At 40.1% G+C, this 27,752-nt stretch overlaps 3 protein-coding genes, 1 long non-coding RNA gene and 1 other non-coding gene across 6 annotated transcripts; 3 read left to right on the forward strand and 2 right to left on the reverse strand.

Annotated features, from left to right (window-relative positions):
• The first annotated feature begins 174 nt into the window (after nt 1–174).
• On the forward strand, nt 175–3,005 carry LOC147919129 (uncharacterized). The gene is made up of 3 exons (XR_015592063.1): nt 175–815; nt 1,242–1,470; nt 1,857–3,005. It is a non-coding gene; the product is annotated as an uncharacterized LOC147919129 (long non-coding RNA).
• A 2,078-nt stretch (nt 3,006–5,083) lies between these two features.
• Nucleotides 5,084–5,190, reverse strand: LOC147919130 (small nucleolar RNA R71). Its single transcript, XR_015594344.1, has one exon. It is a non-coding gene; the product is annotated as a small nucleolar RNA R71 (small nucleolar RNA).
• Nucleotides 5,191–5,747: 557 nt separating this feature from the next.
• LOC147919131 (uncharacterized) lies at nt 5,748–15,548 on the forward strand. Its single transcript, XM_087503858.1, has 8 exons — nt 5,748–7,116; nt 7,225–7,951; nt 9,728–9,832; nt 9,905–10,001; nt 10,044–10,122; nt 10,354–10,625; nt 10,739–10,967; nt 14,773–15,548. Exons 1-8 carry the CDS (start codon nt 5,748–5,750, stop codon nt 15,546–15,548), a joined length of 3,654 nt encoding a protein of 1,217 aa, XP_087359984.1.
• Nucleotides 15,549–17,401: 1,853 nt separating this feature from the next.
• On the reverse strand, nt 17,402–19,939 carry LOC104771078 (protein neprosin-like). The gene is made up of 7 exons (XM_010495552.3): nt 19,542–19,939; nt 19,356–19,442; nt 18,839–19,123; nt 18,446–18,607; nt 18,312–18,365; nt 18,087–18,233; nt 17,402–17,892 (listed from the first exon to the last, which is right to left on the reverse strand). The coding sequence occupies exons 1-7, from the start codon at nt 19,662–19,664 to the stop codon at nt 17,512–17,514; spliced, it is 1,239 nt and encodes a 412-aa protein (XP_010493854.1). The 5' UTR covers nt 19,665–19,939; the 3' UTR covers nt 17,402–17,511.
• A 4,241-nt stretch (nt 19,940–24,180) lies between these two features.
• Nucleotides 24,181–26,290, forward strand: LOC104771079 (glycosyltransferase BC10-like). 2 transcript variants are annotated; one of them, XM_010495553.3, is made up of 3 exons: nt 24,181–24,419; nt 24,860–25,452; nt 25,535–26,290. In XM_010495553.3, exons 2-3 carry the CDS (start codon nt 24,928–24,930, stop codon nt 26,171–26,173), a joined length of 1,164 nt encoding a protein of 387 aa, XP_010493855.1. In that variant the 5' UTR covers nt 24,181–24,419; nt 24,860–24,927; the 3' UTR covers nt 26,174–26,290. The 2 variants fall into 2 exon arrangements, with proteins under 2 accessions (XP_010493855.1, XP_010493856.1); XM_010495554.3 differs by having other exon boundaries at nt 24,222–24,419; nt 24,871–25,452.
• The last annotated feature ends 1,462 nt before the right edge of the window (nt 26,291–27,752 follow it).

Genomic DNA, 27,752 nt, shown 5'->3' on the forward strand with positions numbered 1-27,752 from the left:
TACTAAACAGTAAACACCCAAGTCTAGTGGTCCGGAAGGAACATATTAGAAATCAAACACTCTAGCTAGTTGCTGTACGTGGTGTACAATAGGACGGCTTTGGAAACCTAACCTTCTCTGACTTACGGAGCCTTCGCTTTTTCAAAACTCCAAAGTCGAATTTACTGAAATATTGTCACCGCTCTACTAGCCGAACGATCAACCTTTATAATCCCACCTTCCCAAGTTTCGTAAGCTCTTCAGACCATTGTGATCTCATCTTCCCACGATTCATGGTGTTTACTTCCTGTAAGTCTTAGGGGAATTGGGTTGTATGACCAAAAAAAATTCTATAATTTAATAACTAACTATACTAACTATGTATTGATTATATACTCTATATTATATGTATAATACCAATTTTTACCCTTTCACTATCTTTCATCACCACCACCATCTTCTGACCACCGGCCATCGCCACCACCTCCGGCGTCACCACTACCGGCCACCACCTCCGGCGGTTCTTCGGCGACCACCACCTCTTTACCATTATCACCGCTAGGGTTTTCAATGTACTATCCCTTAGGGTTTAGATTTCCTCCAACCACTACCGCCGGGCTACCGCCAGAGACCGCCGGGCCACCGCCGGAGACCGCCAGAGAACCGCCAGACCACCGCCGGAGAACCGCCAGGCCACCGCCAGGACACCGCCGGAGAACCGCCGGACCGTCACCGGACCGCCGCCGAAGTACCGTCGGACCGCCACCGGACCACCGTCAACCACTACCGCCGGCCATCACCTTCACCCCTACCCTTAAACCAAAAAACCCAAAATAGTAATTTACCCTACCCTTGATCCTACTTTTCTAATTTTTTTGAATAGATGGTTATATTATTCTATAGTTTTTTTTTTGGCTACTCAGCTAATTCACCCTAAGTCTTACTAACTTCTCTTCTTTTTTTATTTTTTTTTTCTTATTAATGATTACTTGATTAGTTTCTTGTGAAGATGTAGTTGTCTGTATGAAGTAGTGTTTGTATGATTCAAGAAGTGATACAAGATTGTTGGTATTTTATGTGTGTGAGAAGTTTCTAGAAGGGTTAAGAAGGCAATATTGAAAGACGGTTTGAAGATGAATGGAAGAGAAAAACTACTATTTATTTGGATAATTAAATTGGAGTTTTACAAAGAAAAGGAAAATAGCAAAAACAAAAAAGTCTTTTTCTTATGAGATTTGGAAATTTTCTTATATGGTGATTAGGAAGTCTTGATGGATATATAAGGAGATGTTGGACACGTCCTAGAGAAGCAAGAGAGCTAAGACATGAAGAATAAAATCCTAGAGAGCTTTATCATTGTGTGCGGCTTTGTTTCGCGATTTGGTGCATGTGTTGTTCAAGCTTCTTTGTTCGTCGGTGTGACGTGTGTGTGAAGTTTGCTCAAGAGAGTTGAAGATCTGAAGTCTAGGCTCAGGGGGAGTTTAGTCCAAGGTTAGTTATCTTGGTTTGAATCTAGGATTGGTGTGAGTTTAGTTAAGGATAGAGATTTATCCTTTAAGATTTCATGTTATAGAACAGAGCGGTGAATTAAGAGGGTTGTGCTTGATTTACGCGTTTGCGAATAGGTTGTATTTGCTTTCTTGTTCTAGTGGAATCGAAATCTAGACGTGGTCCTGGGGAGTAGGAAAAACCGAACCTCGTTAACAAAGCTCTTGTGTTATTTACTTTCTGCACTTTATTATTTCCTCATCCGCATTTACAAGTGGTATCAGAGCGGGTTCTCAATAGAGATTTAGTCTAGTTTTGGGTAGATCAAGGGTTAGGGTAGTTCAGGAAGTAAGACAGGGCTTTAAATCAGTTGTGATGACTTTATACAGAGAAGGCACGTCTATGACAAGACCACCGTTGCTGGATTCATCGAATTACGGATATTAGAAGGTTCGTATGCAAGCGTTTATTAGTAACCTTGATGAAGATTGCTGGAATTCGATTGAGCTTGGTTGGGAGCCTCCTAAAGTTGTGGATGATAAAGGGGTGATATGTCTATATTTTGTCTCCGCTAAGCATGTTTTTGTCACGCATCTAGTTAGGATAACTAATTGTTTTGCATGAATTTCTACTCTCTTTTGTACACTTTTCATATTTAGGTAGTTCTTGCACTATCTTCGCATACATCGTGCATTTTGGAGTATTTCAGGTATTTAGGAGACTTTGGAGCCAGGCTGTCTCGAGTCGCGCCATCACTCCGTCATCACACATCCGCTCGAGTCGCGCCATCACTCCGTCATCACACTTCCGCTCGGGTCGCGCCATCATTCCGTCATCACACATCCGCTCGGGTCGTGCCATCACTCCGTCATCACACATCCGCTCGGGTCGCGCCGTCACTCCGTCATCACACATCCGCTTGGGTCAAGCCATCATTCCATCGTCAAACATCCGATCGAGTCGCTCTGTCATGCCGATCGAGTCGCCGTTCGAGTCGTCCTTCGAGCCACCGGTCGGGGGATTCAGATTTTGACGTCTTCATCAAAGTTGTAGAGAATTGAGTCATCTTTCCAATGCCGTTTATTTCAAGCCAATCGGAGCTGTGGTTCAAAAGTTATCATCGTTTTAGTGGAAGCATATACATCCAGCTCGAGTCGCGCTGTCGTGCCGTTCGAGTCGTGCTGTTCGAGTCGCGCCGTCATGCCATTCGAGTCGCACTGTCATGTCGTTCGAGTCGTGCTACTCGAGCCAACGCCATCACTCACTCGAGCCATCACTCGTTCGCACATGTCAGGAAGACGTTCCATCTTACACGCTTCAGGAGATTCCCAAACCGACTCTTCATCTTGTCGTTTTAAGTTTTAGGGATTTTATGTCTTTACTATAAATACGTTTTGTTAAGTCTTTGCGACAATGGCCCTGATTGGTGAAGACTTTTAAGACTTTAAAATCATTTAAAAGTCTTAAAAGCATTTTATTTGCCAATCAAGATTTAATGATTTTTTTTATTTTTTAAAGTTTTTACAGTCACTTTAATTTTTTCCTTCTTTATTTCCCTTCTTTTTTTAAAGCTTCAAAATGACGCTGTAAAACTTTTAAAGCAAACAAGTTTAAAAACTTCTTTTATTTCTTTCTCCATCATAATTAAAATCTCTATATAATTTTATATATATTTTTATACAAACTTTTTTTTATAGATTAATTATCAGTATTTTTTTTCTTTCTTTTGATATCCACTTCTCTTCACAAATTTATTATTTTTATCATCACCTTTGTATTTTCTTATAATTGTGTTTTTAATAAAATTACAGTCACAGTTTTAAAAGTTTGTTTTTTAACAATCAGATTTTAACAGTTAAAGTATCTACAGCCAAAGTCTCTACAGCCAAATTTTATACAGCCAATTTTTTACAGTCAAAGTTTCTACAGCCACAAATAACAGTCGTTACCAATCGGAACCAATATCTTAGTTTTTATCTCGTTTTTATTTTGTAAGGTTTCCCTAGCCACCAAGAACCGTTCCCAGACTTTGTATTCAGATATCTTTTGATACATTGAGTATTTGCATTTGATCTCTTCTACAAACTTGTTTATCTTATTTTTACCTATCTAAGAATGCTTGTTTCAATGTTTTCTGAGTTTGTATTGTTGACAATTATTTCCGGATCTGAGTAGTGCGTTAGTTCTTGAGGATGGGATAGATTAGGGGGAGGATCTTCGGATGTAGGGTGTTTAAGCTTGATTTGTATGATTCCCTTCTGGACTAGAGTTAGAATTACTAGTTTCTCTCTGATCAATTGGAACTAGGTTCGAGACATTTCCACACCCAAAAGGCGTTCGATGAAATGCCTAACCAACTAGTGCCAGAGACTTACGTTCCTAGCCTAAGAGATTAGTTGTCTAGGATGTTTGTTGACGTGAATGAACTTGTTTGTCATGCCTGCTCGACCACGTTTCTCTAGCGAGAGCTAGGTATGGAAGTGGTTGAGTCTGAGTAGCTTTTACCAAGAGATTGGATTAGCTAAGTTGTGATGTTCATTGTTTAGGGATAGATTGCTTGTGGCATGTTAAACACTCTGTAGACTAGGATACTCCACCGACAACAATTACTCCCATCCTTAGGACTTTTATCTTTTTGATTGATATTACATTCCTGAGATTGTTTCGCTTCTTGCTTTTTTTAGTTCATGCTTAGACTCGTTTCTGTTTTTATTAATTTTCATTTCTTGTCTTGCATTCTCGTTTCTAGTTCCAGAACACATTTCCGTTTTCATTTTTGTCATTCTAGGATTGTTAGAAAGAACACTCTTTTTGAGTTGGCTTGACTTGTGATTCCTTGATTACATCTTGATTGCTAGCAACATCCCATTTGGATTGACACCTTAAATACTACAACACTTAAGGTTAATTGAACCTACTAGGATAAGACACAAAAAAACCTAGTATCAATTTGGCGCCGTTGCCATTTGGGAATAGTTTCGCTACATTTAAGATTTCAAGTTTTGCAAGATCAAGTTCTGTTACACTTATCATTCCGAGTACTGACTTGATTTGGTTTTCTGCTTGTTTGTTTTGCATCTCAGGTACCTGTTGATTGCAACCTTGCATGCACACCAGATCAAGAGGACAACAGAATCTCCTTCCTGTGATCGACGAAATCAACCGGTTGCAACGCCCACGATAAGCTCGTCAACCCATTGATCATCCCGCACACGTCACTATGGAACAACAGCATGAACCACATCATGTACCGCGAAACATTGGTGCTGGGGATGCACCGAACACTCACACTCAACGTGCTGGAATCGTCCCTCCCGCCGTGCAGAACAACAACTTCGAGATCAAAAGTGGTTTGATCACCATGATCCAAGGCAACAAGTTTCACGGGTTGCCTATGGAGGATCCACTCGACCACTTGGACGAGTTCGACCGTCTGTGCAGTCTTACCAAGATCAACGGCGTGAGTGAGGACGGTTACAAGTTGTGCCTCTTCCCATTCTCCCTGGGAGACAAGGCTCATCAATGGGAGAAAAACCTTCCCAAGGGATCAATCACCACCTGGGATGGCTGCAAGAAGGCATTCTTGGCCAAGTTTTTCTCCAACTCCAGAACAGCACGTCTCAGGAATGAGATTTCCAGCTTCACTCAGAAGAGCTCAGAATCATTCTGTGAAGCATGGGAGCGTTTCAAGGGTTACCACAGCCAGTGCCCACATCATGGTTTCAGCAACGAGTCATTACTGAGTACTCTCTACCGTGGTGTCCTTCCCAAAATACGTATGCTGCTTGATACCGCTTCAAACGGTAACTTCCTGAACAAGGATGTCGATGAAGGTTGGCAACTGGTGGAGAATCTCGCTCAGTCCGACGGCAACTACAACAAGAAGGACCTCAAGAATGTCAACGAGAAGCTTGACCGTATCTTGCTAAGCCAGCAGAGGAGCGTCCACTTCGTCTCTGAGGATGACCCTTTCCAAGTTCCAGATGGGGAGGGTGAGCAGAGTGAAGAGATCAGCTATGTTCAGAATCAGGGTGGATACAACAAAGGTTACAACCCCTACAAGACGAACCCCAATTTGTCTTACCGAAGTACCAATGTTGCTAATCCACAAGATCAGGTGTACCCGCCGCAACAACAACATCAAGGGCAACAAAAACCTTTTGTGCCTTATAATCCGGGATTCGTTCCAAAACAACAGCTCCAGCAGGGTTACCAAGCTCCCTCAGGACCACCACCAGGATTCCGCCCTCAACCAGTTCAGCCTACACCAACCCTAGATCATGAAGCAGATGATGCAACAAATTCTTCAGGGCCAAGCTAGCGGTTCCATGGATACTGGAAAGAAGTTCGCTGACCTTATACAGAGGATGGAATGTTCCTACAATGATCTAAACGTCAAATTCGAAACTCTGAATTCGAAGATAAGGTACATGGAGGGCCAATCGGCTTCTACTTCTGCCCCAAAGCCTGGACAATTCCCAGGTAAAGCTGTTCAGAACCCCAAGGAGTTTGCCAATGCCATCATGCTGAGAAGTGGGAAAACATTGCCTCCCAGGCAAGGAGTTCCAGACGTCACTGCGGACAGTGAGGAATTAGCTGGGGAGGATTTTGGTCAGGATGACGCTCAGACGGAGAACCCAGACGAAGCAGTCAAAGACCCGGTTGAGCCAGTGAAGCAATCCGAGCCTGAAGCTGTTAAGGAGCCTGCTGTTCCTGAAGACAGACCTGCGAGGTTCATCCCTCCACCGTACAAGCCTCCTCTACCTTTTCCAGTGAGGTTCAAGAAGCAGCTTACTGAGAAGTACAAAGCCTTGTTCGAAAAGCAAGTCAAGGAGATTGAGTTGAGAATGCCATTGCTGGATGCATTCGCACTTGTTCCTCACTACCAGAAATTCCTCAAGGACTTGGTGATGGAGAGATCAAAAGAAGTTCAAGGCATGGTTGTACTAAGTCTTGAGTGCAGTGAAATCATCCAGAAGAAGGTTGTACCCAAGAAGCTCAAAGATCCTGGATCATTCACTCTACCCTGCTCCATTGGACCTATGTCTTTTGAGAGGTGCTTATGTGATCTTGGCGCTTCGGTGAACCTGATGCCATTCTCTGTGGCTAAGAGGTTGGGTTTCACAAGGTTTAAGGGATGCGACATCTCCCTCATCCTGGCAGATAGATCAGTGAGACTTCCACATGGTATCTTAGAGGACTTACCTGTCAGGATCAGAGACGTGGAAGTGCCAACCGACTTCGTAGTTCTGGAGATGGATGAAGAACCTAAAGATCCTCTGATTTTAGGAAGACCCTTCCTAGTGACTGCTGGAGCCATCATCGATGTCAGAAATGGCAAGATTGACCTCAATCTGGGCGACGACTTCACTATGAAGTTTGACATCAAGGATACCTTGAAGAAGCCAACGATAGGAGGACAAGTCTTCTACATTGAAGAGATGGATAAATTGGCTGACGAGTTGTTGGAGGAACTAGCTGAAGAAGATCATCTCAAAACCACTCTAACCAAGGATGGAGAAGAAGGGTTTCTGCATGGGGAGACCACTTGTTACAAGAATCTGCTAGATTCCCACAAAGAAACGGATGGATCAGAGGAATTCGAGCAGATATCTGACACAGAGGAGGTATGTGCAGTTGAGACAGAGAGTTTAGAACGTGATATCTGCCGTTCGACCGACGTCAAGACCCGACTCGAGACACCATTGTCCCGTTCGATCGAGTCGCACCCCTCTCACTCGACCGCGATCATTCGAGACTCCCGTGCTGACGACTGGTCGGAACTGAAAGCTCCAAAGGTAGAACTCAAAACTCTTCCTTTCGGGCTCAGGTACGTCTTTCTGGGAACCAATTCTACTTATCCTGTTATAGTGAATGCTAGGTTGCGTGATGATGAATTGGGGATGCTAGTAACTGAGCTAAAAAAGTATAGAAAGGCTATTGGTTATTCTTTAGATGACATCAAGGGAATTTCACCTAGTCTTTGCACCCATAGGATCAATCTTGAAAATGAATCATATGCTAGTATTGAACCCCAAAGAAGATTGAATCCTAATCTGAAAGAGGTAGTTAAGAAAGAAATCCTGAAACTACTTGATGCTGGAGTTATCTATCCTATCTCTGATAGTACTTGGGTATCTCTAGTACACTGTGTACCTAAAAAAGGAGGCATAACTGTGATCAAAAACGACAAAAATGAGTTAATCCCAACTAGAACCATCACAGGACATAGGATGTATATAGATTATAGGAAGTTGAATGCTGTATCTAGGAAAGATCATTTTCCTCTGCCTTTCATTGATCAAATGTTGGAAAGACTAGCTAGTCATCCCTATTATTGTTTCCTTGATGGGTATAGTGGATTCTTCCAAATCCCTATCCACCCAAATGACCAGGAAAAGACAACATTTACTTGTCCTTATGGCACTTTCGCCTACAGACGCATGCCATTTGGTTTGTGCAATGCTCCTGCCACCTTTCAGAGGTGCATGACTTCAATTTTCTCGGATTTAATTGAGGAGTCAGTGGAAGTGTTTATGGACAACTTCTCTGTATACGGTTCCACTTTCTCCTCCTGTTTGTTGAATCTGTGCAGGGTATTGACGCGATGTGAGGAGACGAACCTGGTGCTGAACTGGGAGAAGTGCCATTTCATGGTTGAAGAAGGGATCGTTCTGGGACACAAGATTTCTGAAAGGGGAATTGAGGTCGACAAGGCAAAGATTGAGGTCATGGTTCAGCTTCAACCGCCTAAGACAGTGAAGGACATCAGGAGTTTTCTGGGACATGCTGGGTTTTACGGGAGATTCATCAAGGACTTCTCAAAAATTGCAAGACCTTTGACAAGGTTGCTGTGCAAGGAGGTTGAGTTCGAATTTGATGCAGCATGTTTGGAAGCCTTCAGCAAGATCAAGGAAGCCTTGGTTTCAGCACCCATAGTGCAAGCTCCGAATTAGGATCATCCTTTTGAAATCATGTGTGATGCTTCAGACTTCGCAGTTGGAGCAGTTCTGGGACAGCGTATTGACCAGAAGCTTCATGTCATCTACTACGCGAGTCGCACCTTGGACGAGACCCAGGGAAGGTATGCTACCACAGAGAAGGAACTCCTAGCAGTTGTGTTTGCATTCGAGAAATTCAGGAGTTATCTTGTGGGTTCGAAGGTCATTGTGTATACCGATCATGCCGCTCTAAGACACATCTACTCGAAGAAGGATACCAAACCGAGACTGTTGAGATGGATCCTGCTTCTCCAAGAGTTTGACATGGAGATAGTCGACAAGAAAGGAATAGAAAATGGAGTTGCAGACCACTTGTCAAGCATGAGGATTGAAGACGCTGTTCCAATAGATGACTCAATGCCTATGTAACAACTTCTGGTCGCCCAGGTTTGTGAGCAGATGCATGACGCCGGGGTTGAAAACCTAAAAATCAACTGTATGGCAATCACCTCGGATACTGCGCCATGGTATGCTGATTTCGTGAATTACAAGGTATGTGGAGAAGTTCCTGATGACATGGATCCCTACCGGAAGAAGAAGTTTCTCAGAGAAGTCAACCACTACTTCTGGGATGAACCCTATCTGTACAAGAGAGGTTCTGACAGTCTGTTCAGAAGATGCATAGCAGAAGGGGAAGTACAGGGAGTGCTTTAGCACTGTCACGGCTCCACCGATGGAGGTCACTTTGCCACATTCAAGACAGCTCAGAAGGTTCTCCAAGCAGGTCTCTGGCGGCCAACCTTTTTGTAGGACGCTCACAGTTTCATCACCAAGTGTGATGCTTGCCAGAGGATGGGCAACATCACAAGGAGGAACGAGATGCCCCAGAATTCGATCCTAGAAGTAGAAATATTTGATGTTTGGGGTATAGACTTCATGGGACCTTTCAACCCTCCATCTAATGGTAACGTCTACATTCTGGTAGCAGTTGATTATGTTTCTAAGTGGGTCGAAGCTATTGCCAGTCCTACCAATGATCACAAGGTTGTTCTAAAGTTGTTCAAAAGTATAATTTTTCCAAGGTATGGGATACCCAGAGCAGTGATTAGTGATGGTGGAACTCACTTCGTCAACAAGGTGTTTGAGAGTATGCTGAGAAAGTATGGGGTCAAGCACAAGGTGTCTACTGCGTATCACCCTCAGACAAGCGGACAGGTGGAAGTTTCGAACAAACAGATCAAGGGTATCTTGTCAAGGATTGTTGGAGTTTCGAAGAAAGATTGGTTTGTCAAGTTGGACGAGACTCTCTGGACATACAGAACAGCGTTCAAGACGCCAATAGGACGAACACCTTTTCAGTTGATCTATGGTAAAGCATGTCATCTCCCTGTAGAGGTTGAGTATAAGGCACTTTGGGCTATCAAGTTGCTGAACTTGGATATTGACGCAGCTCAGGCTAAGAGGACTCTTGATCTACATGAGTTGGAAGAAATCAGACTTGACGCCTATGAGAGCTCAAAGATCTACAAAGAAAGGACCAAAAACTTTCATGACAAGAAAATCGTTGTCAAGGAGCTCAAGACTGGGGATCAGGTTTTGCTTTTCAACTCCAAACTTAAGTTATTTCCTGGAAAGCTTAAGTCTAGGTGGTATGGACCTTTTGACGTCAAGGAAGTTCTGCCATTCGGAGCTATCACTCTTCTGAACAAGGATGGTAGTGAATTCACTGTAAATGGTCAGAGAGTCAAGAAATATTTAGCTGATCAAGTCCGACCAGAGGGGATCTCTGTGCCCCTCTATGAACCCCCAAAAGCCTAAAAAGCTGAAAAGTCAAGCTAGTGACTGTAAACAAGCTCACTTGGGAGGAAGTCCCAAAGGTATCACTGTAAATATTTTTTAGGATCCTTGTGTTTTTGATATTCGTTTTTAGTTTTATTGTGTTCAGGAATCTACAGAAGGGAGTACGAGCTCAACGCAAGTATCACTTCTATCGCTACCATTCACCACCACTCGAGTCGGCACCGTGCAACTCTACCCATCCGGCGAAACTCCACACTCGGATCCAGCTGCGTCCGCTTGAGCCGCTCAGTTCTGCCTCCACTTGTCGTCACCGCTCGTTCCACTCGATCCACCGAAGTCACCGTCTCTGTTCGAGTCAAGCCGACGACACAACTCGACCCACGCCGACTCGACCCTCTCGATCGAGCAGTAGACTTTGTACGTTCAACTCGATCCAGTTTGTTTGATTCACCGACGTGATCCGTACTTATCTTTGCGAGAAACAGAAAAAGTACCGAGCTTATACATGAGATGAGGTTGAGGTTGAGCAGCGAGTCGAAGCTCAGGGTGATCCTCAAGGCATGCTCGGGGGTGAGCAACAAATCGAACAACAAGGTGATTATCAGCCTACGGATGTGGTAGTGTTAGTATCGGACCATGGTGAGTCTAGAGTCGACGACATGCAATGCGAAGAGCAGCCGACCACTTATCAGAACACGCAAGCGGTTGAGCAACAAGTCGACCAGCCAGCTGAGACCACTCTTGCGGATCCCGAACACGGTGAAGGACAGAGCCAGTACCACGCACCAACTCCTTGGGCGAGCTCAGACTCCTTCTTCTACTACTGAGGTACTCCTACCTTCCTTTGTATATACCATTTCATTTATGCATTGTTTCTGTTGTGATTCTTAAATCCTCCTGCAAATTTTTCTTACACAGAGGCTGTGTAATTTGAGTTTGGGGGAGGGTTTGAGATGATGTATCTGATGATGTTTTCTGTGATTCTTATTTCAATTTTTTGCATCATATCATGTTTGAGATAGCATCCATTTATTTGCATAGAAAAACAAAAAAAAATTGAAAAAATTCGAAAATTTCCACAAAAACAGAGTGTTCATGTAGTTTGCATTTGCATTTTAGGATTGAGTCTAGTGTTGTGCATGTAGGGTTGTTGCATTTAGCATAGGGGTTGATGATGATTGAACCTTGTTAGCATGTTGGATTCAATAGGCCCTTGTTATTAGTTCTTTGATGCTTGTTGATTGAACTTGAAAATGTAAGATTGAAGCATGTTTTGAATTGACGTCATTCCCTATCTATCTGAACCTAAACCTGACTTGCAATTATCTTGTTATGCATTGAAGCTGAACTCATGGATACCATATACATACTTGGATTGTCTTTCACATTTTTTACCACCCTTGTCAATCCAAGAAGCTGATTCCCATTTTTGGAACAGTTTCCCGCACCCTTAACCAACCATCTTTCAAGCCAATTGTATTCTTGAGTGTCAGGCCTTTTCCGAGTTGAGCTTGCTAGAAAGTGTTAGGTTCTAACCGACAAGAGTAGGATCTTGTGTAGTTCTAGTTCGCGTTATCCGGACTAGTAGGACTAGGTGAGAACTTGATATTGGGTATTGGGTATGGATGTGTGCAGAAAAGTAAAGGGTAGAAAGTCTTAAGGAAGGGGATGTGGTTTCAAAGTTTACACGTCTAGTAAAGGATTTGGGGTGAGCAAAGTAAAAAGAATAATTGGTTCTGGGCATCAAATTAAAAAAAATTAGACAAAGAAAAGAAAGTAAAAATGCTGAAGATGTCTAGAGTCTTCAGAAGAAAAGAGAATGAACCATAGTGATATTAGAGTTTTCCCAATCCGCTAGAGTGATAAGAAGTGAACTCTTCCTAAGACCAAATCTAAAGAATGAAAGAATGGGTTTGAGATGAAGTTTCTGATGAAGGGTAGAGATAGGTCCAACTTCGGTTTGGAATGTTCTTTGGGTAGACAGGGCGCTGCTCTTGTATGCATCAGTTGGTTTCAACCTTTAGCCTTCTCTTAAGCTCAACTCTTTTCATGAGAGAACCTTGTTATGTATCGATGGAACCACTTGAGAAAGAGACCACATTTGTCTCTAACCTTTCACCCTAGCCAAATGAGTTCAATGACACTGCATAGCTTGATTCATGGTTCTTTGTTAATAAATGTTAAAGGGGGTGATTGATAGGATTGCATGTGTAGATCAAGCGAATGAAATTCCTTCACCATGCATCATAGAACTAAAAACAAGGACCTTGATTCTAACTACTCTATTCAGTATGTTTTAGGTTCTGAGACCCCATCTTCACACCTCTTCTCCATACCTTGTTCTTGATCGTTTGCTTGAGGGCAAGCAAAGAATAAGTTTGGGGGAGTTGATATGTCTATATTTTGTCTCTGCTAAGCATGTTTTTGTCACGCATCTAGTTAGGATAACTAATTGTTTTGCATGAATTTCTACTCTCTTTTGTACACTTTTCATATTTAGGTAGTTCTTGCATTATCTTCGCATACATCGTGCATTTTGGAGTATTTCAGGTATTTAGGAGACTTTGGAGCCAGGCTGTCTCGAGTCGCGCCATCACTCCGTCATCACACATCCGCTCGAGTCGCGCCATCACTCCGTCATCACACATCCGCTCGGGTCGCGCCATCATTCCGTCATCACACATCCGCTCGGGTCGCGCCATCACTCCGTCATCACACATCCGCTCGGGTCATGCCGTCACTCCGTCATCACACATCCGCTTGGGTCACGCCATCATTCCATCGTCATACATCTGATCGAGTCGCGCTGTCATGCCGATCGAGTCGCCGTTCGAGTCGTCCTTCGAGCCACCGGTAGGGGGATTCAGCTTTTGACGTCTTCATCAAAGTTGTAGAGAATTGAGTCATCTTTCCAATGCCGTTTATTTCAAGCCAATCGGAGCTGTGGTTCAAAAGTTATCATCGTTTTAGTGGAAGCATATACATCCAGCTCGAGTCGCGCTGTCGTGCCGTTCGAGTCGTGCTGTTCGAGTCACGCCGTCATGTCGTTCGAGTCGCACTGTCATGTCGTTTGAGTCGCGCTACTCGAGCCAACGCCATCACTCACTCGAGCCATCACTCGTTCGCACATGTCAGGAAGACGTTCCATCTTACACGCTTCAGGAGATTCCCAAACCGACTCTTCATCTTGTCGTTTTAAGTTTTAGGGATTTTATGTCTTTACTATAAATACGTTTTGTTAAGTCTTTGCGACAATATCTTAGTTTTTATCTCGTTTTTATTTTGTAAGGTTTCCCTAGCCACCAAGAACCGTTCCCAGACTTTGTATTCAGATATCTTTTGATACATTGAGTATTTGCATTTGATTTCTTCTACAAACTTGTTTATCTCATTTTTACCTATCTAAGAATGCTTGTTTCAATGTTTTCTGAGTTTGTATTGTTGACGATGATTTCCGGATCTGAGTAGTGCGTTAGTTCTTGAGGATGGGATAGATTAGGGGGAGGATCTTAGGATGTAGGGTGTTTAAGCTTGATTTGTATGATTCCCTTCTGGACTAGAGTTAGAATTACTAGTTTCTCTCTGATCAATTGGAACTAGGTTCGAGACATTTCCACACCCAAAAGGCGTTCGATGAAATGCCTGACCAACTATTGCCAGAGACTTACGTTCCTAGTTTAAGAGATTAGTTGTCTAGGATGTTTGTTGACGTGAATGAACTTGTTTGTCATGCCTGCTCGACCACGTTTCTCTAGCGAGAGCTAGGTATGGAAGTGGTTGAGTCTGAGTAGCTTTTACCAAGAGATTGGATTAGCTAAGTTGTGATGTTCATTGTTTAGGGATAGATTGCTTGTGGCATGTTAAACACTCTGTAGACTAGGATACTCCACCGACATCAATTACTCCCATCCTTAGGACTTTTATCTTTTTGATTGATATTACATTCCTGAGATTGTTTCGCTTCTTGCTTTTTTTAGTTCATGCTTAGACTCGTTTTTGTTTTTATTAATTTTCATTTCTTGTCTTGCATTCTCGTGTCTAGTTCCAGAACACATTTCCGTTTGCATTTTTGTCATTCTAGGATTGTTAGAAAGAACACTCTTTTTGAATTGGCTTGACTTGTGATTCCTTGATTGCATCTTGATTGCTAGCAACATCCCATTTGGATTGACACCTTAAATACTACAACACTTAAGGTTAATTGAACCTACTAGGATAAGACACAAAAAAAACCTAGTATCAAGGGGTTGAAAGTCTTAAGCCCAGAGATAAGTGGACTGCTGTTAAGTAAAAGCTATCAAGTTGCAACTCTACAGCCAAGACAGTGATTTACAATGCTATTGATTCAAGCCACTTCAAGTTAATTTCTCAATGTGTATCAGCTCATAAAGCATGGAAGTCATTGGAGAATATGTTTGAGGGTACTTCAAGTTTTAAGAGAACAAAGTTGGATATGTTGGCATCATAATTTGAGAATCTAAGGATGGAAGAAAAAGAAACTGTGACTGAGTTCAGTGCTAAGTTATGTGATATATCTGATGAGGCTTTTGCTCTTGGAAATCAGTACAAAGACAAAAAGCTTGTGAAGAGCTGAAGCGATCATTGCCTGCAAAATTTGAGTCAAAAATTTATGCAGTTGAAGAAGCTCATAATTTAGATGCGATGGCTTTTGATAAGTTTGTTGGGATTCTTAAAGCTTTTGAATTAAGCAAAGCATATGAAGTTGAAGGAGTAAAAAAGAAAGATGATCAAGTTAAGAAAGTAATAAAGAAGGAAGTTGACATTAGAGTAGCTCTTAAGGTATCATCTTATGAAGATTCAATGGCTATGCTATCAAAAGGATTTGCTAAATATCTGAAGCTTAGGGGAAAAGAGAAGAAGAATATAATGGATGATGAAGTGAGAAGTTCATCAAAGGATGTTCAGCGTTTTGAATGCAAAGCGTATGGACATGTACGGTCTGAATGTACCAATCTACACAAGCATAAGAAGAATGTCATAAATGTTGTTAATAGTGATTCTGAAACTGATTCAGATGAAGAAGAAGATCTGAAGAATTTTGTGGCATTTACAACTTTTGAAGATAGTTCTGAATCAGTGTCTGCAAATGCTTCTGAACGTGCAGCAAAACCTGCAACTGCATCTGAACATGAATCTGATAGTGATAGTGATGGAGAGGGTATGAGTTATGAAGAACTTGGTAAGAAGTATGAGATGTTGTACGAACATTGGCTTAAAGTAATTGAGGATAATTCAGTTTTGATTAAGGAGAAGCTCAAGTTAGAGGCTAAAATCGTTGAAGCAGAGAAACATGCAACAGAGAAGAGAGAAGAAGCATAACAAGCTAAAGTGCAACTTGAAGAAAATCAAAAGAATTGGAGGATGCTTAATAATGGTACAAACAAGTTGGATCATATTCTGAGTATTGGCAAGACAGATAAGTGTGGCCTTGGATATGAAGGAAAAGTTTCAAAATCAGATCCGGTGTTTGTTTCAAGTGGAAAAATCATGTCTGCATCAGGAACTGTATCAGAAATTGCTTCAAAGACTGCTTCAAAGATTGCTTCAGAGAATGTATGTGTGAAAGAGCATAGTAAAAGTATTTTCGAATTGCAGAGTGAACGTAGACAAGTTTTTCGACATGTTTGCCATCATTGTGGTGTTGTTGGGCATATTAGGCCAAGATGTTTTAGATTGTTGAAAGAGAGGAGCCGCATGGAGAATGCTTTTGATGTAAGGCTTCATGGTCCTACATGTTATCATTGTGGAGTTCAAGGACATATTAAGAGGAATTGTTTCAGATTTATTCAAGGAGTCAATCATGGAGGTCTAAAGCGCAACAAGATATGGGTTAGAAAAGATAATTTCAATGGAGGTGGTGTACTAGGCTATCAACCGCGTATTGCAAAGCGGGGAGAATTTTCCAGTTAGTTTTGACCATGTTGTGACTCATTCAGGGGGAGAATGAAGATGTGTCTGGTGATGGTGTGTAGGTGTTTGAACTTATGAGTTCACAAGCATAGTCAAAAAGGGGAAGAATGAAGATGTATTGGTCTGTCTGCAGTAGTGTTTGTATGATTCAAGAAGTGATACAGGATTGTTGGTGTTTTATTTGTGTGAGAAGATTCTAGAAGGGTTGAGAAGGCAATATCGAAGGACAGTTTGAGGATGAACTGAAGATGAAAACTACTATTTATTTGGTTAATTAAATTGGAGTTTTACAAGAAAAAGGAAAATAGCAAAAAGGAAAAAGTCTTTTTCTTATGAGATTTGGAAATCTTCTTATATGGTGATTAGGAAGTCTTGATGAATATATAAGGAAGTGTTGGGCACATCCTAGAGAAGCAAGAGAGCTGAGACATAAAGAATAAAATCCTAGAGAGTTTCTCATTGTGTGCAGCTTAGTTGCGCGGTTTGGTGCTTGTGTTGTTCAAGCTTCTTTGTTTGTCGGTGTGACGTGTGTGTGAAGTTTGCTAAGAGAGTTGAAGATATGAAGTCTAGGCTCAGGGGGAGTTTAGCCCAAGGTTAGGTTATCTTGGTTTGAATCTAGGCTTGGTGTGAGTTTAGTTAAGGATAAAGATTTTATCCTTAAGATTTCATGTTATAGAATAGAGCGGTGAATTAAGAGGGTTGTTCTTGATTTACGCGTTTGCGGATAGGTTGTACGTATTTGATTTTTTGTTCTAGTGGAATCGAAATGTGGATGTGGTCCAGGGGAGTAGGAAAAACCGAACCTCTTTAACAAAGCTCTTGTGTTATTTACTTTCTGCACTTTATTATTGCCTTATCCGCATTTACATCTTGAAGTAGCTCTTTATTTTAGGACTTTTTTTAGAGTGTCTCTTCGGTTGCTCCTAATATTGGTTGAAGATTACAAGAACGAGTCAGCTAGTTACTCTGTAGCCTTATTGAATTTTTGGGTTTTCTATTGAAAAAGTTAGAGAGCTTTGTTGATTCTGTTTATGGAGTATAGTAAGCGTTGGACTGGACGTAATTAGAGATTTATTAATGGTTTGCCGCTAAGAATCTCATTCTCGGTTGATCGCTTGGATTATAACCACGATTGGAGCATACAAGCAAAATTCCACTAGAAAACCAGCTGAATTCGGTTGAAAATATCTGCCTTAGTTTAGTGATGATCAATCATCAAACGAATTTCTTGTCTGGTATACTTGCTGCATGAGAAGAGTAAAGTGGTAGTAACTCTTAAGAATTTATTTCAAATGGTGGAACTTCAATTTGACAAGAAGGTAGAGAATGTATCATACTTTCTGAATGAACATTAAAAAAAATAAAAATGAGATTAAGGACAACGAGAATTCTGGCCAGGTCCTCCAAAGTAAAAGTGAGGCTCTGACTTATACGTTCTCCGATGCAGCTTTGTAGAATAACAGTTGTACTCATCAGCATACTCGGATAGATACTCGGGGTATTTTATCTGTAAAGAATTGTCCTTGATCCTAATGTTTGTGTGGTAACTAGCTTGGGCCCACAAGTAAGATGCCCATTGTCCACTCCCCATCGAAGTTCTTGTGTGCTGCTTCTTCCGCACGTTAGGACTATGGACTTCTCCACCCCAGTGCACCGCGGTTGCGCTATGTTTGAGGTAACTAAAGAGTGACCCTGGCCAATAACCTACCACGTGGTTTGCGTAAACAAGCCACCAATCCCCGTTGCCTGTATCCTGCAAGCACCATCCATCATTATTGCATTTTATGCTAAAGAGCATACATGTCGGGTTTGAAACATATCAACTAAGCTTCAGACTTTTGATTTGTAGCACCAATTTTTGGGGTAACCAAATCACATACAAACAAAATAGCACAAAATTTTAATCTTGTGCGGGGTTTTGGGAGATTATTTTGTAGAAAATGATACCAAGGACATGCTGGCGGTGAAGTAATATTGTTTTTGCGAGGGAGTCGAAACGGGTTCTATTGCTCCGCCTAAGGCAAACTTAGTACTTGTTTGCACAAAACCAGAACATAAGAGGTTGAAGCACCCTGTTTGATCATATCCATCTTTCTACAAATCCAAATAGAAAGACTAGTTATAAACTCTGGTGATGTTATAAATTCGGTAGTCGTGAAATGATGTACTTACAGTCCAATAGGTGAAGAGACGAGTGCGTGAGTCCCCGAAAACGCTTGGATTCACCTGAAATAGGTTTATGGCGATCAATTTACTATTTACTTCAAGAACAAGATATAGTATACTTCTAGGGGTGGAAAATGTACCGCCCAACCAGCTTCTATGCTTTCAAACGTATCTGAGAGTCCACCAAGTAGCCATATCTGAGAAGAGCTGTAATCGCTTGCCTGAACCCTCGGAGGATTCCACACATTTATATCGGATTGAGCGCCAAGATAATTGTACCCTAGGGCGATAAGGACTGCCTCCTATATCATTGTCAAACCATAAGTGTTTCTAATTAACCATACAAAGGTAATTATAATGGTTAGTTTTAGAACCTAATTGCGATTAATTCAAGGCCTTTGATTTTTTTTTTGGTCAAAACTTGAAATTCTAAAGTTCTAAAAGTCATTACGTAAAAAAAAAATTTCGATAATTTTTAAAAAAAAAGAAAAATATAAGCTAAAAGTTCAGAGACTAAAAACAATGCTACGTACCGATATAAACATTGGGCGGGGACGGTTTACTCTTTCAGCAGTTATATTGAAATTGCCCTTGTGCTGAAGTGCGTTGTCGAGAAAACTGTATTTACGAGGAGGTTTTTTCCCAAAACGAGACGGTGAAGAGACTCTTCTTATGTCTTCTCTACTAACTCTACGAACCGGTATTGTCCCAGTAGGACAGTCTCCAGATTTGGACCAAATCTGAGACGTTATTTGTTCATCAGAACCGTTGTTTGGAATAGTAGTCTTCATTGCACCAAACTCCACTCTTGGTTTCATCTGCATGCATAAATGTAGTTTGTGTAACGATAGACAATACTTATGTCCAAAGCAAATAAAGGAAATTTAACTAACAAATTAATTAGATCTATTTAAAAAAAAAAAAAAAATTTACGGAGTGATCTGCAAATGTTGTCTACTTATTTGTTAATTTTTTATTATTATAACAAATAGGTGTGTCTATTTTAACAAAAAAAAAAAACAAATAGGTGTGTGTATAGAATTTGTTTACCTGAATCTTGTGGTTTCTTAAAGCGGGATGATCAAAGGCATGCTGTTTATAGATATCAATACAATCTATTATATCTCCATCTTCACTCTACAAATAATGTACAATCGATATGTGAAGTTATAAGCCAAAAAAATATACACAAGATGTTATATGTAAATTTGAATTCAGATTCAGGCAATTACGTACCTTGATGGTCTTCAACGCAGGCTTATTAAGAGCCTTCAATTTCATATCGATATCTAAAGAACCTTTCCCATAGACCTCACTGTAAAAGCCAAAGAGAATCGCAAACACTAAGAACAATCTCATTGTCGCTTTTTTTTTTTTGTCTTGTTTTTCGTAAGTTGAAGGAATAGATTTAGGATATAGGCTTCGAATCTTGAACTTTCATACTTATAGAGTTTACAAAATCCAAATGATATAAAAAAAAATCAATTTGGTATCACACACGAAGATTGAGAAAACGGAAACCTCATATTACTTAATAAAATCATCTACAGATTTGGCAAACATTTTGGTCAAGCTCAACTTGCCAAACATGAATGCTCCCTGTTTATATTTTGTTTTGCTTTTAAGTTGGATTCTCCTCTGACTTTTTGGTTTCTTTTTTGTGTACAATTAAATTAATCCTTTGACTGTGTTTTTTTCCCTAAATATTTCTTTGTTAATGCTTTATTTCGATTATTAAGGATACGATTTAATGTTTCTAAGTCAAAACAAAGTTATTACATATTTAATGTGATTCGTTTCATATTTGCGCTCGAGATATAAAGCATGGATGGAATTTCCCAATATAATATGGGGATTTTAGTGTCTATTTTGGTCCCTTGCTTGATCACCACAGAATTTTCCAAAGCTGGCTAAAAATCATAATTCCATGATCTTTAAATAAATTACTATTACCATCTTTGTTAGGAATTTTGTCATTTCTAACGTATTTCTAATATTCTCTTATTTTGGGTCAATTAGACAATTAAGAATATACTGAAAAGAAACTGATAAAATGATAAGCATGTCAATGAAGGTAGATTGGTCCCCCCCCCCCCCCCCCCCCCCTAATTAAGTTCATAATTCCGTTGACTTTAAAGAAACTGATAATATGATAAGCATGTCTATGAAGGAACTCATTTTATAACATATTTGATTAAATTTCTCCTTAAACGTTTTTGGCTAAATGTGTTGGAGTTGAATCTTTTGACTGAAATGAATTAATAAGAAGAAGAAGTGAAGTGCTTTCAGGAAGAAGAAGCAAAAGAGGAATTGCAAGTTCCGGAGGAAGCAAATGTTCGTAAAGAGAAGAAAGAAAAAGAAGATGATAAAGAACAGAGAGTTTATGCCTAAAGGAACAAGATGAGCCAACAAAGGGAAAATCTGAGGCAAAGAGAGTTGTGTTATGACTTGTGACAACCCGTCCCGCGGACCCTAATAGCCCACTGCTAGCTGCTCCAACGGACCGTCTGTGGACCCCACTAGCCCACCGCTAGCCGGCCCAACAGACCCCAAGCTGGCCATGCAGGGCATCGATCCTAACCCATTACTGTGGTAATCCACATCCACCAGTAGGTTATTGGTGCGCCAGGCGTTCTTCGAACCCTGGTCCTCACCCTTTAACAACCTTCCCACAGGACAAGTTGCCACCAATTGATCAGCAGGTCAATTGGTGACAGCTTGTCCTGTGGGAAGGTTGTTAAAGGGTGAGGACCAGAGTTCGAGGAACGCCTGGCGCACCAATAACCTACTGGTGGATTGGGATATCCACAGTGATGGGTTAGGATCGATGCCCTGCAGGGCCTGCTTAGAGTCTGTTGGGCCGGCTAGCGGTGGGCTAGTGGGGTCCACGGACGGTCCGTTGGGGCAGCTAGCGGTGGGCTAGTGGGATCCGCGGGACGGGTTGTCACATAACAATTGGTGGCAACTTGTCCTGTGGGAAGGTTGTTAAAGGGTGAGGACCAGGGTTCGAGGAACGCCTGGCGCACCAATAACCTACTGGTGGATTGGGATATCCATAGTGATGGGTTAGGATCGATGCCCTGCAGGGCCAGCTTGGGGTCTGTTGGGCCGGCTAGCGGTGGGCTAGTGGGGTCCACGGACGGTCCGTTGGGGCAGCTAGCGGTGGGCTAGTGGGGTCCACGGGACAGGTTGTCACATACGATCAATTGGTGACAGCTTGTCCTGTGGGAAGGTTGTTAAAGGGTGAGGACAAGGGTTCGAGGAACGCCTGGCGCACCAATAACCTACTGGTGGATTGGATTTCCACAGTGATGGGTTAGGATCGATGCCCTGCAGGGCCAGCTTGGAGTCTGTTGGGCCGGCTAGCAGTGGGCTAGCAGGGTCCACAGACGGTCCGTTGGGGCAGCTAGCGGTGGGCTAGTGAGGTCCGTGGGACGGGTTGTCACATGACTCTACGCACAACAAACTGAGTCAAGAGGTAATTGACCATTGATTTGGTTTGTCCAATAAGGAAATTTTGTTGGTTAAAGACTGGCCAAGTGTTGGGCCCGGATTAAAGTATGTGTATGTGTGTGTGTAGTAAGTAGTACGAACTACTATAAGTATGTATGTTTGTGGTGAAATTGTGAAATGCATCCGAATCCAAGAATCCAATGTAGAAAATCAGTTTCTCTCTTCTCTCGTCCAAGTCGTTTATGTCTTTGTATATAGATCAATAATCTAAACCAAAACAAAGAAAAGAGAGAAAGATCGGGAGAAACGTCTCCTTTGTGCTTTTGTTTAAACATAGGACAGAAATAGAGCACAGTTGAGAATGATGGAGCTGACCTGGGAAGAGAGTGGAGACGATTCAAAAATATGTTTGTGTAACCTCAATACATCCATCTCTGGCCATAATCGTTTTTCTCATGATTGTTAAATTAGGGCTTATCTTGGGCTTCCAACTAAAAACCAATTGGCAATTAGTGGATTGATGCTAACCTTTTATATATTAATAATAGTCCCTCCAAACTTCCGATGTGGGACTTGGATTGTATCCCAACAATCTCCCCTTCAAACCAAGGACCACATGTGGGATCTTAACACGCCTCCTCAAGATGATAACTTTATCTTGAACCAATTCCACTTGAGGATAACTTCATCTCAAACCGATTCCACTTGGACCGATAAGAAACTCCTTTTTGGGCTCCCTTACTTGGGTTAACAAGAGGTATGTCCGTATCCACTTTTCTAGGTCCACTAGAACTTGAAAATTGGGCTCTAATACCATGTTAAATTAGGGCTTATCTTAGGCTTCCAACTAAAAATCAATTGACATTAGTGGATTGACCCTAACCCTTTATATATTAATGATAGTCCATTCAAATTTCCAATGTGGGACTTGGATTGTATCCCAACAATGATCTCATCCATTATATAACTATTGGCTAGTGTCTATGTTAAGTATTATATAATAATTAGCCAATGGTTAATAACCATTGTAACATCCGCAAACCAAATTGGGGATTTGGGGAAGGGGTGTCGATCGACACTAAGAAGAGTGTCAATCGACACCATCAATTTTGTTTCGACCAATTCGATTTGGATTGTTGATTTGGGCCGGTTTGGTTTAAGGAAAACTATTAAACCGAGAAATTTAAGTTTTTTTGTTGACAGTAGGGTTTTGGAAAAGTTTGGTTGTCGCCGTTTCTTTGTTTTTGAGAGAAAAGAGAGAAAATAGGTGTTCTTGAGGTTCTTGGAGGATTAGTGAGATTTCTTGGCTGTTCTTGAGAGATCTGAGGCTAGGAAGGTGTTAGAAGCTTGCTAGGGAGGGTTGGATTCGTTGTTGTTGGTCAGAATCTTCCTGCAAAGAGGTGAGTGCATGACCATGGCTGATCTAAGCCTGAGAATCTTTTGTTTTGCTTGTTTTGTGGCTGTTTTTGTTGTTTTCTTGTGTCTTTGTGGTTGGTTGTGGGGTTCTATGAGTTTCCAGGAGTTTTGGATGAGTTTCGAACGATTTGGAGCTTTTGGGAAGCGGATCTTCGACTTTCGGCTTCGTGCAGATCGTGTTGCAGAGTCGGTGTCGATCGACACCAAGTAGGTGTCTATCGACACCATGTTGGAGCTAGTGTTGATCGACACCAACTTGTCTGTTGCGTGGTTTCCTGGTTTGTTGTGTTTGTTTGTTGTTTGTTAAACATTGGATCTCAGTTGCTTGTGTGTATAGCCTAGTAGATGGGAGGATTGCCTCACTAATTATTTGTGATAATACTTACGCATCTCAATTGTTGTTTGTGGTGTGCAGGTATGTGACGTGGAATCATGGCGATGAGGAGGATGATGATCTAGGGTCTTGTTTGTGTGTTGTTGGATATATTGTTTATGTTGGAACCTTGGTTAGAGTTATTTTAGTTTGCTGGATAGAATGGTTAGGAATGTTATTGTATTGATGGTGTATTGGTTTTGTATTATTGGTATGTTTTCGCTGTGCATAATGGTTATTGTTGGTTTAGTGTTGAGTTGTGGTTTGGGTTATTTAATTAAATAGTATGGAATACTTAATTATATATTGTATTTATTATTAAAAAAAATGGGTCGGGTCGTTTCAGTTTGGTGTCAGAACTCTTACGGTTATAGAATGGTTAAGTGGATGGTTGTATTGTATGAAAAAAAAACAAAGAAAATAAGAGTTTGTTGTATTTGATAATTTTACTCTGAACTTTGCAGTTCGTGGAAAATTCAAATGCATGTTTAACAAAAATACCAAACTAAATCTTGGTAATTAAGTTTCTTATACATATAAAGTCAATATAAAGCCAAACACGTTTAGTTTGGTACAATAAAAAAAAACTTTAACTATTTGTTAGTAATAGAAAACCTAAAAGTCTAGTGGTCCGAACCGAACATATTAGAAATTAAACACTCTAGTTGCCGTATGTGGTGTATAGGACGGCTTTGGAAACCTAACCTTCTCTGACCTACGGAGCCTTCGCTTTTTAAAAACTTCAAAGTCGAATTTACCGAAATTGGTCGCCGCTCTACTAGCCGAACGATCAACCTTTATAATCCCAAGCTTGGTAAGGTCTTCAGACCATTGTGATCTCATCTTCCAACGATTCAGGGTGTTTACTCCCTGTAAGTCTTACTAACTTCTCTTCTTTCTTTTTTTCTTATTAATGATTACTTGATTAGTTTCTTGAAGTAGCTCTTGATTTATTTTAGGATTTTTTAGAGTGTCTCGTCGGTTGCTCATAATATTGGTCCAAGATTACAAGATCGAATAGCTAGTTACTCTGTAGCCTTATTGAATTTTTGGGTTTTCTATTGAAAAAGTTAGAGAGTTTTGTTGATTCTGTTTATGGATTAGATTATTCTGTTACATGAGTATAGTAATAGTTGGATTTGGACGTAGTTAGTGATTATTAAAGGTTTTAGGATTTTGCAAGAAAAGTGTAGCCTGTTAACCTTAGATTTTCAGAATTATTGAGTCGTTTGAGGGTACTTGCTTCTAGTGATCCATTGAGTGTAAGTTGTTGAATTTTGGTTTGTGATGCTAATTTGACGTTCTTGGTTAGGGGTTTTACAGAAGCAGAACCGTAACGCTATATAACAAGACGCCTATTCTTTAATATCTAGTATAAGGATGCAGAGTAGGGTTTTTCAGTTGGAAGAAGGTAAAGAGATTATTGTAGTTACTGGCGGCCGGACAGGACTAAACAAGGTGTCTCCTTCCAAGTTGCTTCCTCTGCTAGGATTTTTTCTAGCGTTTACTATTATTTTCTTATTCATTAGTGTATCCACAATCAAGTATTATGGTATCAAAAGTGTAGTGACCTCAGTCACTTCGAGTATTGTGCCTTGCAACGAGAGAAGAAATGATTTGGATAAATGGATTAAACGTCCTGCGGTTCTCATGCATAATATGAGCGATGAAGAGCTTCTTTGGCGCGCGTCTATCACGCCTCATAGAAAAGAGTATCCGTTTAATAGGGTGCCCAAAATCGCGTTTATGTTCTTGACAATGGGTCCTTTGCCGCTTGCACCGCTTTGGGAAAGGTTATTAAAGGGTCATGAAAAGTATTACTCAGTGTACATCCATTCACAAGTGTCTTCTTCAGCCATGTTTTCAGCTTCCTCTGTTTTCTATCGTAGGCATATACCAAGTCAGGTATTTACTGTTAATCTACTTTGCATGATTTTGGTTTTGTATATCTTGATATTGTAATTGGATTATCTTCATAATTGGGTAGGTTGCAGAATGGGGAAGAATGACAATGTGCGATGCGGAGAGGCGGCTTCTTGCAAATGCGTTGCTCGATATCTCAAACGAATGGTTTATTCTCCTCTCCGAGTCATGCATTCCCGTCTTCAACTTCACGACTATCTACCAGTACATAACCAAATCAAAGCACAGCTTTATGGGTTCATTTGATGATCCAAGTCCCTATGGCCGTGGCCGCTACCATGGAAAAATGTCCCCTGAAGTTACCATAGACCAATGGAGAAAAGGGTCTCAATGGTTTGAGATTAACCGGGAGCTTGCGGTTTCCGTTGTCAAAGATATCTTGTATTACCCTAAATTCAAAGAGTTTTGTACTCCCGCCTGTTATGTGGACGAACACTATTTTCCAACAATGTTGACAATTGAGAAACCAGCGGCCTTGGCCAACCGAAGTGTGACTTGGGTCGATTGGTCGAGAGGTGGTGCCCACCCGGCTACATTTGGAGCACAAGACATCAATGAGGAGTTCTTTTCAAGGATCCTCAAAAGTGATAACTGCACCTACAATGGTCGCTACACGTCCATGTGTTCTCTCTTTGCTAGAAAGTTTTCTCCTAGTGCTTTGGAGGCTTTAATGCAAATTGCTCCCAAGATTCTGAGTTCTTGAGTACGCAATGTCACTAACAAAACTCATGAAATGTATGTGTAACTAACTAACTAAGATGAATCATAGCTAGTAAGCAGAGATTGAAGGTTAGTTTTGGTGGGAGGAGAGACCATTAAATTCGACGTGTATTTCGGCGAAGTTATAACTATGTATGATCTTTGGTGATATAAATCTCGAGAAAAATGTAAAAAAAAACATGACTTATTTAATATTTGTCAGAAAAAAATATAAACTTTTTCATTGCCAAAAAAAAATATTCAAACTAATTTATAGCTGATAAAAAATACATGAAACATTCTAATTTTCTGATTTTCCACTTATCATGTTACAGTTTTTAACAACATTGATGCAATCGTAAACACCTTTATAATTACAATCTTATGGAGAAATTTTATTTTAAACATAGCTCTAATCATAACAATTTTTTTTAAAGATATTTTAACCTCAAATTCAATCGTTGTTTTCTCAATTTCAAAGTTTTGTTATAATTAGAAATTTAAAAGAAAGAATAAAGAGCTAACAGTGTATTCGATAACGTTAACATTGTTGAAAATCGTAACAATGATAGGTGGGAAATTGAAAATCGGGATAATTCATGTAGTTTTTTATCAGTTATAAATTAGTTTGAACAATTTTTGCAACAAAATAAATTAATTTTTTTCCTTACAAATATTAAATAAGTCATGTTTTTTTGGCATTTTTCTCATAAAATCTAGCTTAGTCGTATGTTGCTGTCTGGTTTTGTGGCAGTACATCAAACATCACTACCATAGTTTAAGTTGCTTTTGGTTTTGTGCCACATCAATAATATGAACTAGGTAACAACCCGCACATAGTGCGGTATAAAATAATTATTTAATGTTTTTACTGTAATTTCTATTTACAAAATCTATTATATTTATAGGTAATTGAAATATTTAAAATTAGATTGTGTAGTATATAACTATAAAAAATATTTGTATAATAATTAAAATTTAACCCGTGAGAGTTATTATAATATCAATCTTATATTATTATATCATATGAACAAAGAGTTCTTAAAATTCATTTTAAAGATTTTATGAAAATATAATTAAAGGATATAATTAAATTAGAAAGATAATATAAAAATTTAATTTTGGGTGTTAATTGTATTTTTGGAAAAATACAATGGTAAATAAATGTAAATATTTTTAAAAACTGATGACAAATAAATGAAAGAGTGTCCTGAGCTCTGTAATGCTGACACCTCAGCTTTTTTACCAAAATGTTCCTCTATTAATATATAAGGGATGCTCTTTCGTGAATGAGAAAATATTTTTTGAACTATATTTTCCCGCATGTTAATATATTAAATAATTTTTAATGTATATAGAATGTCTCAAAATGATATTTTATAATAAAAAAATTAAGAGTTAACCTGCAGGACAATATTTATTTATATATATATATATATTAAGTTATTAACGTTAAGTTTTTAGAATTTTTAAATCTAGTATTAATTATGTTTTAGATTTAATTTTTAGAGTAAATGTAATTTAGTAACTTTAGTATGTAATTAAAAATTAAAAGTGTCAAAGAAGATTAACACTTGTTTATA

Source organism: Camelina sativa, chromosome 20 (assembly GCF_030686135.1).
Source record: "Camelina sativa cultivar CO46 ecotype springtype chromosome 20, ASM3068613v1".
NCBI classification, from domain to species: domain Eukaryota; kingdom Viridiplantae; phylum Streptophyta; class Magnoliopsida; order Brassicales; family Brassicaceae; genus Camelina; species Camelina sativa.